Source organism: Astatotilapia calliptera, chromosome 10, assembly GCF_964374335.1.
Source record: "Astatotilapia calliptera chromosome 10, fAstCal68.1, whole genome shotgun sequence".
NCBI classification, from domain to species: domain Eukaryota; kingdom Metazoa; phylum Chordata; class Actinopteri; order Cichliformes; family Cichlidae; genus Astatotilapia; species Astatotilapia calliptera.
This window is the reverse complement of record NC_137431.1, coordinates 2,505,920-2,519,844: the sequence shown is the minus strand read 5'-3', so window position 1 is coordinate 2,519,844 and position 13,925 is coordinate 2,505,920. Positions and strand designations below refer to the sequence as shown.

Below are 13,925 nucleotides of genomic sequence, written 5' to 3'. Positions count from 1 at the left end.
CCCATCACTGCTGCATTTCTGACCCCGTGACAATGTCGGATTATGCAAAGTGTGAAAGAAAAGCTGGGCTCTCATCTTTGGCTCTTCTCTGCTGAGAAAGGCTCATATGAGATGTTTTCATTAACCACTGATCTGGGTGAAGGAGAAACTGACAGCACAACCTCCAGCCAACTGAATAAAAGCGGGACTGTAAATTTTTTGTTTTTTCTGAATCCACCACCTCACATCGTCCCCTGTAAACGCTCGTGTTTACTCTGAGTGCAGGAAGCCATCTTGGACTGTTTTTTTAATGAAGAACTGTGTTAACAGCACCCCCAAGTGTCTGAGTTTATACAGGATGTGTTTATTGTCTCACCACTTAGAGCACAAATTATGTGTCAGTAAACACAATAGATAACAGACAGCAAAAAATAGCATAAATAACATGATTTAAAGAGGCAGCTATGAACACGTTTGACTATAAGAATAGGATACAGAGACCAACACTTGCATAGTTACTTGGTATCTGATTCTCTGCAGTCATTAAATATGTCATGCATGAAATATTGATAGTTTCTACATTTGACATCCCTGTATACAACCACTCTATCGTTTGAATATCTTAATTATACAAAGAAGGTGCAGGTAGAATTTAAATTCAAACTATACATAATAGTTTCATGTACACGATAAAGGGTGAATGGTGCAACAGTGACACATGGTGGCAGGTGTGGTGTAAAAGCAGCGACAGCACGTCTAATCTCTTCTAATTGTGTGCCTGTGGGTGCAGGGGCTGTCATTAGGTGTTATAGGCAAGGTAGGTGAACTTCTCCTCTTTGGGTTTGACGTTAAAATTGTAGTGTCCGATGCGGTTCCTCTGGCAGTAGAAGAGGCAGGCGAGGGAACAGATGAAGAAGAGCGACAAGCAAATTCCCAGAATGGAAAACCCAACTACATTTAGAGTGCTCAGCTCCTTATCCAAGGGCTCTGCAGGAATATATGAACCAAGGCTGAAGAAGTACAAACATGCAGACAAGCAGTATATGATGACAGAAATACCAAAACTTTACTCACTGGCTCTTAAAACAAACGTTTCCAGCTCCCTTACATAAAAATAATGTTTAAAAAAATGTTCCCCTCATGAGTGTGTCATGATAAAAGCAGCCAACCCTTTCCTAGCGATGGCTAGTTAAGAACATGGATAGATGGATAAATGTTTTCCATCAAGTTAGTTGAACTTTCCTCTCCACCACACTGATAATAGCGACAGCTGCACTACTGCCTTAATTCAACAGCTATAGACGGCCCATTTAAATGCTGAGATGAAGTGAGAGCCAGATTTATAATGGCCACTGAAGATTTAAATAGCTTTTCTACTTTTAAAACGGTCCGTGTTGAGTGGAAGCTGAAGTGTCATTACACTTCCAACTGAAGCACAAAAGAAGCATCCAGGTGAAATCAGCCGTGCTCCAACACTCTGGAGTGGAGTGTTTTCAAAGCAGATACTGTGTAAAAATACACACCTTCATCTGAATTCATCAGAGGCCCAGCTGAACCGAACCTTGTTCCAAGTGCATTTACAGATCGAGCTGTTCTCTGGTGACAGTCCTGCAACAAAACATGAGCCGAGTTTATGTTGCATCAACTGCTTTTAGTCTAAGCAGGGTCAAAGCTGCAGGGTTGCATGAAATGTATTGTGGAGTAGAAAGCACTCACTGGCACGCAGCTATTCGACTCAGTCTGCAGGCAGAGCTGAACCTTGCAGTGCACATAGATCACCTTCAGGTTGACAAAGGAGAAGATCTGCACGGACAGACGGGACGTGCTGGAGTTCCCGTTCATCATCACTTTGGTGAATGCATTCAGGGAACAGCTGTGGAGACACAGACAGTGGGGCTGACTGATGAACTTAACTGCACCTGATCAAAAACTATTATTAGAAAGCATCGTGCTAAATATATAGACAGCTGAATAATCTGCTGGTTCTCTTATTATCGCTTTGCAGAAGGCTTTAACACAGATTTAGCTACCGCACTGACTCATTGTCACTTTTGATGGCACTTTTTTTTTTCTTACATCCTGCTCAAAGATGAATTTCATTTGAATGGAGGGACCTTTAGCTGTGAATCAGAAAATGCCTTCTCGTCAACACTGCTGCATGTGGGAGATTTTGGGGGGGGAGGGTTCAGTAGATGATATCGTGACCACCACATTTTCCATGTCCCTGCCATACATCTAAGTACCAGGTGTTTGAAACTGATCACTAGAAAACAAATATTGTAAATATGAAGCTGGAGATTCTAAGTTTGCTCGTAGAAATGGAAAAAAAGGTGATGCGAACAGACACAGTAACAAAACTGGCCCACTGGCAACTATGCAGCTCATTAATTCATATAATTTAGTTCATTTGTTTCACAAATGCCTCCGCTGACACGTGTTTTGCAGTGAGACAATGGGAGTCAGATTTTCTTGTATCTGAATGGGGCTAGGCTAGCTAGCTTTACCCTTATATGTGCATCAGATTTACGTGGTAACTTACAACATAACCGCAACTTCATCTTAACTGTATGCCTATTTAACCCGACGTGCACCTCCCATAGAACGTAACTACACAATGGCTCAATGCATACTTGAATGTTGTGTTGCAGGGATTAAAAGAAGTTTCCAGACTTCCAGCAGAAGCAGAAGCTAAGCTAACCTCCTGCTGACTGTAGCTTTAGACAGTAACTAACAAAATGAGCAACACAATATGAATCCTTGTCTTGTTCTGTCTTTGTAATGATAAAAGAATGGAAGGGCCTGGTTTCAGGCCTTGTGAAAGACTTCCTTTTAGGGAGGGGAAGAAGTGTTTTTATGTGTCACCCCACAGAAGCTGGTCACATTTGCATCTTGTTTTAAAAAGTGTGAAGCCCCAAGTTAATCATATGCTGACTAATGAAGCTACCTACCTATCATTTCTATCATCCAGAACAAGTTTTCCTATCAACTTAAAACCACAGATGTTTATTCGTTGAGACAGAAACTGTCAGGAACTTAATTTGTAGAGTTTTGGCTTTTTAAATGACACATTTTTATATAACGTGTGTTACCAATGCACATGTTGGCCAAGTCAACCCCATCTGAGATCTTAACTCCAGATTAAAGTTGTCTGAGTTAACAATAATCATAGTGGTAACAGTATGAGTAAGCTAAAGAAAGCTGTAGCTGGGAAACAGACCTTTTCTCCAGGAAGACATGGCTGTAGGCGTCTACGGGGTTTGGGGTGGGAGTGCACCAGCACTTGCTGATGACTACTTTAATGTGATCTGAAGAGGTGTTGAGTGTGACCTCCACTACCACGGGCTGCTCACGGGACAGGCTGTAGTTGTAGGGCAGAGGCACTGCACTGTCCAACAGATGCACGCTCATCTGCAATGACCCCGATCCTGTGATTTTAATTATGTCATACCTGGATATGGATGGGAATGAATTGTAGGTATAATGAATACAATATAAACTATACAAAATATTAAAAATGAAATATTTATCAGTTTATGCTACTAATGCACAACATAACTGCATTCAGTGAAAGTGGGACATGAGAGTTTAAGTGAAGTAAATAAGCTAAACACCTATCAGACTTATGCTCAATAGGATTTTAGGAATGGCTATAGCCTGCGGTGGCAACACTGATGAGTGCTGAGCGGCTTTCAGCCTCAGTTAAGTCCATTTATATAACTAAATGGGAGCTCTACAGTATCAGCCTCTATCTTGGGATTCATTCTTGTTTAAACCTTCATACCAATGACAGCTGTTCATGAAACGCAGTTCAGGGTCCTGAATATACTAACAAAGAATTTATCCCAGTCTGTTGTTGCTTGTTACTGTCAGCTAATAAAGGCTGCTCGTGAAACTGCTGTGTAAATGCAGCAGCAGCAATCAAATCCCCGGTGTGCTGATATTCTGAACAGCAACACTGCCTCTCTGTGATATTGCTCAAGTAGGTACTTTTTGAATGTGTCAATATTCTGTTCTGGAGAAGTAGTTCTTTATCTCTCGATGCTGTTTCCTCTTGAGGCATTTGTCAGCTGTGTCAGTTATCAAGGGGTTACTGATTTGAAAAATAATAAAATATAATGAGTATTCGTGACAGTACTCATGGTACTTACCCCATGGGGCTAAGGTCTGCAGAAATAAGCATGCTCTTCATGTAGGTACACATGATTGGGACTTCCAGCTGTTTTCTGGGCACCTCTGTTGCTCCCGTTGGTGAAGTGTATGGATCCATAGTGTTAAGCAGGTTTACAGAGGCTATGTAGTGGGTTTCATTCTGAAATACCGACACGGCAGAAAGAGCAGAGTGTTGGTTTTCATACTTTTTTATACTTCGTACTTAGCTGAAGAAGATAATGGCAAGCTAGTATACAAAAAACAAGAGCACAGGGGATTCAGGAGGTTTCCCAAATGCAGAGGAGAAAAACTCACTTGCACAAGTTTAGTGTCGCACTCATTCCAGGCCACGGTCAGCTCCACGTGCGTGTCATTGCCGCCATTGATGCCACAGCCCACCGTGCCCAAGTAAAGTGCACTCTCCTGGATCATGGAGCTCAGAAGAAAATTCTTAGTGACAGTCACAGTGATGGCCGCAAGTCTGCAATGGACTGAGAGGGCTTCTTGGATAGAGTCGTCGGTGGCAGATCCCAGAGCAGTGGTACTTTTTGTTGAGCTGGTAGCAGTTGTTGTGGCAATTGTAGAGGCGGGGATGGCTGTTAGGGAAGTACTGGTTGTCGGGGTAGTGGTGGTGGAAGCTTGAGCAACAGTTGAGATTGTTGTGAAAACCATGTGACTTGTTGATATACTGTCTGTGGTTATTTCTGGAGCAGTAGTTGAAGTGGTTACAGCTGTCGTCAGGGGCGGTGCCGCTGTTTCTAAGGTTGTAGGTGCTGCACGAGACAATGCTCGCTGGTTACAAAGATATTCTGTTTTACATGTAATGTGTATAAATGATTTTTTACAGCTACCTTGGCAGACCCGTCCAGGTCTCTCTGGGTCGTTGTCAGTAAACCCGAACAGGCAAACACATGTATAGGAGCCCCAGGTGTTGTTACATGTGGCCGACTGGGAACAATCATTTTCCCCCGAAGCACATTCATTAAAATCTACAGACACAGAAATAAAAAAATAGAGTCAGGTATTATGTTATTGGCTGATTATTTAGATGTTACTTTAATTACTTTGAATTTCCAAAATGTTGCTTTTGAGACACAAAAAGGTTTTGTTAATACTTTTAGTGCACTTAGGTCTTTTGAATGGTATGTACTAAAAAACATTGTGCAGTTAGAGCATTATGACTTTGAGCATCATTTGTGTTGTATTTCCATACAGCTGAGAAAATTAACATGAGGCAACAGCGACCAAGAAATATTGCCTTTTAAGTCAAAGCGTCAGTCGACATCCAGAATTTCTGGATTCCACAACGCAGCTTCATAGTTATTCTAACATATTGTGCCAAGAGAGAAAGTATGTGGAGCGCACGTGTCTGAAGCAAGACTGCAGAGAATCGGCAAACGTACAATAAAAACACAACACGTTCTGAAACGCTGACTCGGCCGTCCCGTTCAGTAAACACGTGAACAGGATATTTCTGCTATAGTTCGGTGAGTTTTTTTTCAGGTCCATGAAATAATTTCAGTCATTTAATTATTTATTTATTTTCAAAAATCTAGATTTTAGTTTAGTTAAATGATTTCTTCATGTTGAGTTTCAGTTTTCAGTTAGTTTTAGTTAAGTTTGGTTCACATTAACAGACATGAAAATTGCAGCTGCCTTTCACTCGTTAATGGACATCCCAGAACAATAAAACTGCTGGCTATATTTTAATCAAAAGCTACCAAGAAAACTGTTTGGTACAAAGACTGTGAATGACTGCTGCAGGATGATTAAGGCCCCATTTCTACTTCTCACCTTAGCCTATACTGCAACTTCTCATGCACGTCTCCAGAGATGTAATCTCCTATAGTCTGCAACACAAACATTAACTGCTGTGATTTGTAGTAGGCTGGCCCCCTGACTCTCACTAGTCAAATGCACAAACACAATATATCTATTTTATGAAGATTTATGAAAGTTTTAATATGTTGCTTCTACCATCATGGCCCCATTTATATATTGGGCCACCTCCAGTGCCTTCTTTCTTTTCTGTGCTGTGATTTCAGTAAAAATAAAACATTTGCTAACACCGCGAGTAAGTCTTTAACGCTAATTTGCTATAATGTCAAACTCAGCACTCCCTCTTTGAAGCATTTTCCCAGCAGTGTGCCACTAACAGCCCACAGCATTAGAATAAGCAATATAAAGACACATACCATTTAGACTTGTGCTGTTTTGATCTACTGTGTATGTCGAGCTGTTCGTCAGGGACTGCAGAACTGCTGTGGACACATTGCTTATGTCCAGGCTTTGACTTGGGATAAACACTATGGTGAAGTTGACCATCACGCTCCCCGGGGAAAAGTTTCTGATCTCGATCCTGACCTGGCCTGAATCCACCATGGCTTTCACCTCTGGAGACACAGACTGGTAGATCTGGTTGGTGACACAGGAAACAGGCTCAAGTTTGTGTTTTCATTTGCACATCACATTCAGTCACTGGATACTTGCCTCTTCTGTTATACTCTCACTGAGGGTTTTGTAGGCCTGACTGCTGGTGTTCTGGAGGTCAGCTGTGAACTTTATGTTGGTAAGTCGTGTTGTGGCATCGAGAGTCTGAGCGTCTACAAAGAAAACCTTTATTATGCACAATAACCACATTTACCACATAAATGTCGACCGTCCTACTGACCCCAGGCCTTTTGATAAAACACTGATTCTTTTCTTCATCACGCATTAGTCATTAAAGACAATTAAACTGCTGTACTCCTCACTCCCTCAGGGTGGTAACTGTGGCTATGTTCTTATTTTCAGAAATCTGGGTCAGTCACTTTCTTCACTTGTGGCTCAGACAAAAAAACACTTCCAGTATTCTTGTTGTTCTTTTTCTGAAAATACTTCCACAGAGGAGAAATAAAGATTTGACCTACATTTTGACTTCTGAGGGGAAAGTAATGCATCTCTGTGTGTCTAGATTCTCAGTCATGCAGGTAACAGGAGTCTTAAAAGCTCGGAAAAAAGGCAACTGAGCTTCTTTAAGCTGTGACACCGTTTGGCTTCACATCCAAGAGGCTTCCTACCTGTTGTTGTTAGAACTGAAGAAGCGTCTTGGATGTGACGCCAAACAGCTTCACCAACTTAAACAACTCCAGTTTCCTTCTGTTTTCACTTTTCTCTTATGACAGTAACACATTTTATGATTTCTTCTTCTAATAATAACCATGCAGATATCCAAAAAACAGTGTTAAGTGTTATAATAATGTTATAGGTTACATATTGTCACAATGCTATTTGGCAATATAACATTTCTATAATATCGCTGGGAGCAAAGAACAACAAGTGGAGGTGGAAATGAAAGCCTCTGGTGGAAAATATCACTGTTTCCTGAGAAGTGTGTGTCTCCATGCAGAGACACACACAGAAAGAAAAATGACAAAAAGTGTTTTTCAGCATTTTTAGTCAATTAGTCAGTTTCGTTCTTCTGGTTCAGGCAAAATCTACTGCAAAAATATAATAAATAAATACAAATGAATAAAAAACAAGGGAACACTTGAACAATTAGATTTTTTTAAGTCATTTTGAATCCAGCACTCAAAGGGTTGATGATTTGTTTTCAACTCTTTTTTTTTTTACATCAATTTGTTCTCAACAAAATAAAAAGTTCAGCCTGAATATTTCGTACATCAAGATCCAAGGTGACATGTAAGTGTTTCCTTACTTTTTTAAAAGCACCATCACAATCAGCCATAACAACAATATGACTGCATAACAGTTATAAACAAAGGTAAAGCTGTACTGAAAGTTACTGGAGCTGTCACATAGATTGGCAGCTCTCGAGTACTTTGACGTTCATATTTTGATATATATGTTCAATGTACTTACAGGTTTTTACTGAGATGTGAAGAGGGGCTCCTTGATTTCGGCAGGCACGAGGTGTGACGGTAACATTGTAGAGCAGTCCAGGCTTCAGTCCGCTCACCTCTATCGTGGTATCACTGATTTTCTGAGTCTGAATGACCTCTGACCCTTTCCTTAGAACAACCAGGTAAGTCTGTTTTGTCTCGGCATGATTGGACCAGCAGACAGAGAAGGACGTTCCAGTAACATTAGTGGACCATAAGCTGCCGATGCTGGGGGGAGCTGAGGGAGGGGACAGACAGGGGAATCGCTTGTCATTAATCTGAATCTGCTTTCTTGCTGGTTGTTGCGTGGAAATATGCCACTCCCACATCTGTGCGGTTTGTCTTAGGGAATAGCATCCAGCCTTGTTTTGCACAGTGACTGGAAACAAACACCACAGCTAGTCTAAGCCTGTCAAGAGTAACAAAAAAGAACAGCTTAAAAATGCATTATTTTACTTTTTACATCCTGTCAGTTTAATCCTACACCATTTTAGGCCAGTCTTATTCAGTCTGTGCAAGTCAGATCCAGAAACTTTCACACAAAGGAATATTAAAATATTATCTTATTTTGAATTTGATGGCAGCAAAATATCTCTAAAATGCTGTTACATCTGCAGCAAAGGATTCCAAGAATCCAAAGAAATGATGAAATCTCTGTGCGCAAAGGACAAATATTGGATGTCACCAGGCAGCACTACATTAAAACCAGGAATAATCTGGCAAGGAAGTCGCTGCATGGGCTCAGGAACACTTCCAGAAATCACAGTTTGCTGTGCGATCCACAAATGGAGGTTAAACATCAAATATACCAGGAAGATGCGAACGTCATGTGAACATGATAAAAATGCACAGAAGAAATGTAAAAAGTAGTCTGAAAAATAAATACTCGAGTAAAAATAGCTGAATTTTTTTTACAGGTGTGAGAATAACAATTTAAGACTCCTCCAAAGAGGATGAGCTTCAGTGTAAATGATGTCAAATTATAAATAAATGCTTGTTAAACCCAAATATCCCTCTCTTTCTGGCTTGGACACCCTTCCAATCAAGAGATGGAGATTTCATGTAAACTTTAGATGAAAACAGAATATTTCTCACAGCATGTTGTTGCTGGATGAGCTGACTCCACAGCTGTATTCATTTGGCTGTGAGATGCAGAACTCGTCCACAGCGAAGCTTGTGATGAATTCCAAGAGACAGAGGTCGTATTACTCGGAGCCGCAGTCACGCTGATCTCAGTGGATGTGAAGAAATCTGTTGTGTTGTATCCAGGAGGGCCTTGTGTGCGACTGGAAGCAGGGGGATAGGTTGTGTTCATCAATGCAGGGCTGGTCAGGGCGGTGGGCCACACTCCAGTGTCAGCTGGGAGCAAAGAACAACAAGTGGACGACTGGACTCTAAGTTTCTGGTGTAAATACCACTGTGTGACTCACATCACAGACGTGTAGTAATTAGAAACAACATATAGTGTTTCCACTTTAAAAGAGCAAAAAAAATAAGTAGGTAAGTAGAGTCATGGATCAAAAATACACTTTTACTCTAAACTGTCTTTACATTGATTGGTGACTTGGGTTAATAAACACCATCTTTGTAAGAACCATTCTCAAGCTTTCCAGTATGACGACTGAAGACCTGACTCCGCCCTCCTCCACTCATCAGTGGTGAACAGACAATTTACATGTTGTTAGTCACACAGCCAACAGAGGTCACTTTAGAAACTGTGTCTTTACAAAGCAGTAATAGCAGAACATTGTGGATCATTTATGAGGAAGGACCATCTTCACAAAATATGACAAATGTGGCAACTTTGTTGTGAGCTAGCTAAGCCTTTAAAACTAACCACAATTTCCTTGTTCGAGTAGGTTTGTCTGACTTGAAGAACAACTCTGACACATATTATTGTGCAGCCGTTTCAGATTAAGGAGGCAGTCTGTTAACCACAGCTTTGTTCCAAAACAAGGCCTCCATAGCCTCTGTGTTCCTTAATGTTTTCACACAGCTGTCAGTAGGTGATTGGTAATTGACCTTTTTCTGCTTTTAACAAGAAAACTATCTTTTGAGACTTGTTTTCTTTTTTCTTGTTTGATATTTTACCCAAAAAAGGCCGATGGTGGGCGGACTATTCAAATCTGAGTAAAACTGAGAGAAATCTTCATTTGTTCTCACTCAGCTTCCACCTCTAGTTCTACAGGTCAGTTATTCTAATAGTCTGTGTGTGTGTGTGTGTGTGTGTGTGTGTGTGTGTGTGTGTGTGTGTGTGTGTGTGTGTGTGTGTGTGATGGGATGTTGTAAATTTACTCCACCTAGCAAACATCAATACATTAGCATTAGAATAACTTGTGCATAAACTTTAACCCCCCAAAAGCTCTTTGATCAGTCTAACTGTAATCTTATCAGTTTTTATTCGGGGCTTTCTGATGGGGAAATCCCTCTCGTCACTTCTAAAGTGACTGAATCTAAACTATAGTACTTGTCTGAGATGCTGCACTTGCGAGTACAAAAGTAAGGGCTCAGGGGATTTTGAGGATAGGGTAACTGGAAGCACTTGAGAAAAAGAACACTTTCAAACGAGGTTCAGATGTTATATTTAGCAATATGATTGCTTTCTCTGTGTACATACATTGTGCACGTGTAAGTTAAGTGTGAGCTAGTTTCTGAAAAACCTAAATAAATTGCACAAATTGGTGTGCATAGCAAAAATGGAACAAAGTCATGTGCAAATAAACATTTTAATTATCTGGCAATTATCTCACAGTCCAGACTTTAAAGGGTTACGTCTGCACTGCAAACACACACACAAGTGTGCGGTCAAACCTGAACAGTGGGCTCCAGGGTTGCTCGGGTCAACATCAATGTAACCTTGGTGGCAGACGCACTCATAAGAACCCACTGTGTTGTTGCAGTCGGCCCAAAGCGAACACTGCCGAAGAGCAGAATGTGCACACTCGTCTACATCTGCAATGAAAATGCAGACATATGGAGGAGTTAAGCAGCAATTATAATTACACATACATAAAAGCTGTTCAATTACAGTTGTGTTTGCATGAGTTGTAACAAATGTGTTTCTGAAAATAAATCAATAGTTTATAGTGGAAGCTGTTTAGAAAATCTCCACATCTGTTCGGGACCCTGGAAAAATCACTGGAACTTGAAACACATTATGCAAGTCAAGACTGGATTCACTTATCTTGCTCACGTCTTTCATTTAAAGGCTTGAAAATTCAGATGTGTCTAAAAATAAATGGCTTTCAGCACAAAAAAAGGGAAGTTAATTATCTCTGAGAAAAAGCCAGCTTGACGTGCACGCGAGCCATGTTTTGTGGGAATGTAGCAAGCATGACTGATTTATGATAAATATCTGAGTGTGGGTGTGTGTTTCGTGTGTTCATGCACGTGTGTTTGTCTCTGTGTGTGCGTGTGCGATCGCTCTGGTGTTATTTTCCGCTGTTGCAGGAAACATCCCACAGATGACTGTCACTCAAACAGAAGTAGTGGGAGAAGGAAACTGTGGTGCGACTGAGTCATTTTTTCCTGAACGCCGTGTTCTTTGCACATGAATCATTCTCAAAACTCTACAAGAATGTCATTTCTCAAAAGAAAAAAAGCCGAGTAGCTTCGCAGAGAGGTCAAAACTGCCATACAGTGCCTCCTCACCTTGCACTGTTATTGAAGACACTTCCTCTATTCGTTCGAGAAGGCGATGCAGCTTCGATGTGACGTTGTACAACGAGAGAGTGAAGTTACACTCAATCAGCAGAGAGGTGGCAGTTCTGTAGGGATGCACAGGCCATGTGCTGAGATAATAGACAGAAACATCAGACTGCAGAGCTCCAGTCACCTGATGATGACACAGACGAACATATTTTCATAAAAAAGCGACCACCAAGGAAAGTGCTTATGTTGGAAGTCTAGTCTCATTATAAATGTCTGGAGGAAGTTTGACCATAGAAGCTGTTGTGTTACCATTGCTTGCAGCAGCCTTGTGTGATTCAGAAGCCCTTCATTCTTGGACATCAGTTGCTGGTAGTCTGTCTTCACTGTCACTGTTGCATTCAAACGGTTTCCTCCATTCTCAGAGTAATTTGCTGAGATTAACATGATACAATATAAAGATCAGTGTCGACAGATTTCTCCCTGCTTCAGAGAAAGACCTACAGGCTCACTTAAGAGCTTGGTTAAAAAAAAGAAAATCAGCTGATTTATTTATTTAATTGCTAAATGAAATATGAACAGGCTGAAGCGGTCTATATACGACTCAGCAGTTATTCCTTTCATATTTTCTTCAGCAGGAAGGGATCCAGTGAAAATGGCACACACACTGTGGGGTCTGTGGATTACCCCAAGTCACTAAGATTAGTTTGTAAAAGAATTTGGTGGCACTGTAATTTTACAAGAACACACGTACGAACACCAGAAGCAATGAAACACACAACATTGCTTGTCAGACAACATGTTCTTTTTATTTTTTTGTGTGTCTGTTTTTTGCTGCACTCTTAGCGTGTGCGCGGTGTGCATCGGCTGAACGTGACACAGAACATATGAGCGTGTTTTTGTTAACACTTTCAGTTTCTGTAACTTTTTACTGTTGCTGTAAGAAAACCGATGCATTTTTTTCCTTTACTTCATTTGACGGTGGCACGGTGGTTAGCACTGTTGCCTCACAGCGAGAAAGTCCTGAGTTCGATTCCACCAACAGTGAGGAGTTTGCCTGTTTTCCCCGTGTTTGCATGCATTTAGTGTAGCCCTCGCCCTTCGGGGGGATCTGCCCTCTCTGAGTGCTCATTTTTGAAATTTTACGAAATACCAAGGAAAATGACACATCAACAGAGCGGCCACATCAGCACCAAGATGGCAGCAGTAAAGCTGCACTAACAGATAAAAACAGTTTGTCATGTTTAGCTGATATACCGTAGACGCTGGGCAAATTTCAGTTTAATGCCTCAGTGAGTTGAGTCGCTCATTACGTTTTAGCACTATTCTAAAACTGTCATTTGCTTAAACAAAGCACAGTAAGATGCATGGTGAACATTCACTTTAAATGCAATGTGGATGCAAAATCACATATATACTAACTTGCTGGATCACTGCAGGAAGAGTGGTGAGATCTCTGGCAGCATTTTTGCCAGCCTGGACAGTCTATATCCAAGTCACACTCCTCAGAACTGGGATGCAATCCATCTGCAGTTGGACAGGATCCTGGCTTGGAACTAAACTCACCACTCCTGTTTACAGCTTCATTCAAAGGAAATAACATGTTGCAGGCCATATATTAGCAGTGAGATATTTGTAGCATTGCAGTTTCAGCGCTTCCATCTGGTGTCTTGCACACAGCACCACACACTGAAAGGTCACGCTGACTGCCTGGCCAGAGACAGTGTGTGTGTGTGTGTGTGTGTGTGTGTGGTACATAATCAGATTTTGCAGACAGAAAAAGTGTCTTCTACAGTCTAAGAACAAAACAATGTGTGCTTTTCTTTAATCCTGATCAGTGCAGTATACTCACGCAGGGCACAGTAACGACCAACTTGCACATAGCCAGAGCAGCATCCCATCACCTGCTCCGTCACCAGCTTGTACTCAGTCTGATGGATCATCCTGTACATTGTGACATTACAAGTCTTCCAGAGGAGCCAACCGCCACAAGGCTTTGACACTGAATAGGGAACCTTGTGCACCACCAGGAAACTCACAATCTTTGTTTTGTTATGAGTGCACAGGTGGTAGCCAGACAGACACAGGCTATTTCCTGAAAATAAAATATATCTTTTGGATATCAGATGTTTCCATTGGTATCTTGTACACTGCTGCAAAATAACATTTTGAGTCACTCTAATAAACTGCTCCTATATGTTAATGTGCTCGGAAAGTTTTGAATGAAATGTGAAGGCTTTAATCGAAATAAATGTCACATTCTGTTTT

General features: G+C 41.1%; 1 protein-coding gene across 1 annotated transcript; it reads right to left on the bottom strand.

Annotated features, from left to right (window-relative positions):
* Positions 1-321: 321 nt before the first annotated feature.
* On the bottom strand, positions 322-13,925 carry umodl1 (uromodulin-like 1). Its single transcript, XM_026182242.2, has 16 exons — positions 13,510-13,925; positions 13,080-13,238; positions 11,970-12,091; positions 11,661-11,844; positions 10,821-10,961; positions 9,105-9,368; positions 7,990-8,247; positions 6,619-6,731; positions 6,324-6,543; positions 4,980-5,117; positions 4,444-4,901; positions 4,128-4,288; positions 3,197-3,427; positions 1,696-1,852; positions 1,503-1,587; positions 322-966 (listed from the first exon to the last, which is right to left on the bottom strand). Exons 1-16 carry the CDS (start codon positions 13,607-13,609, stop codon positions 779-781), a joined length of 2,979 nt encoding a protein of 992 aa, XP_026038027.2. The 5' UTR covers positions 13,610-13,925; the 3' UTR covers positions 322-778.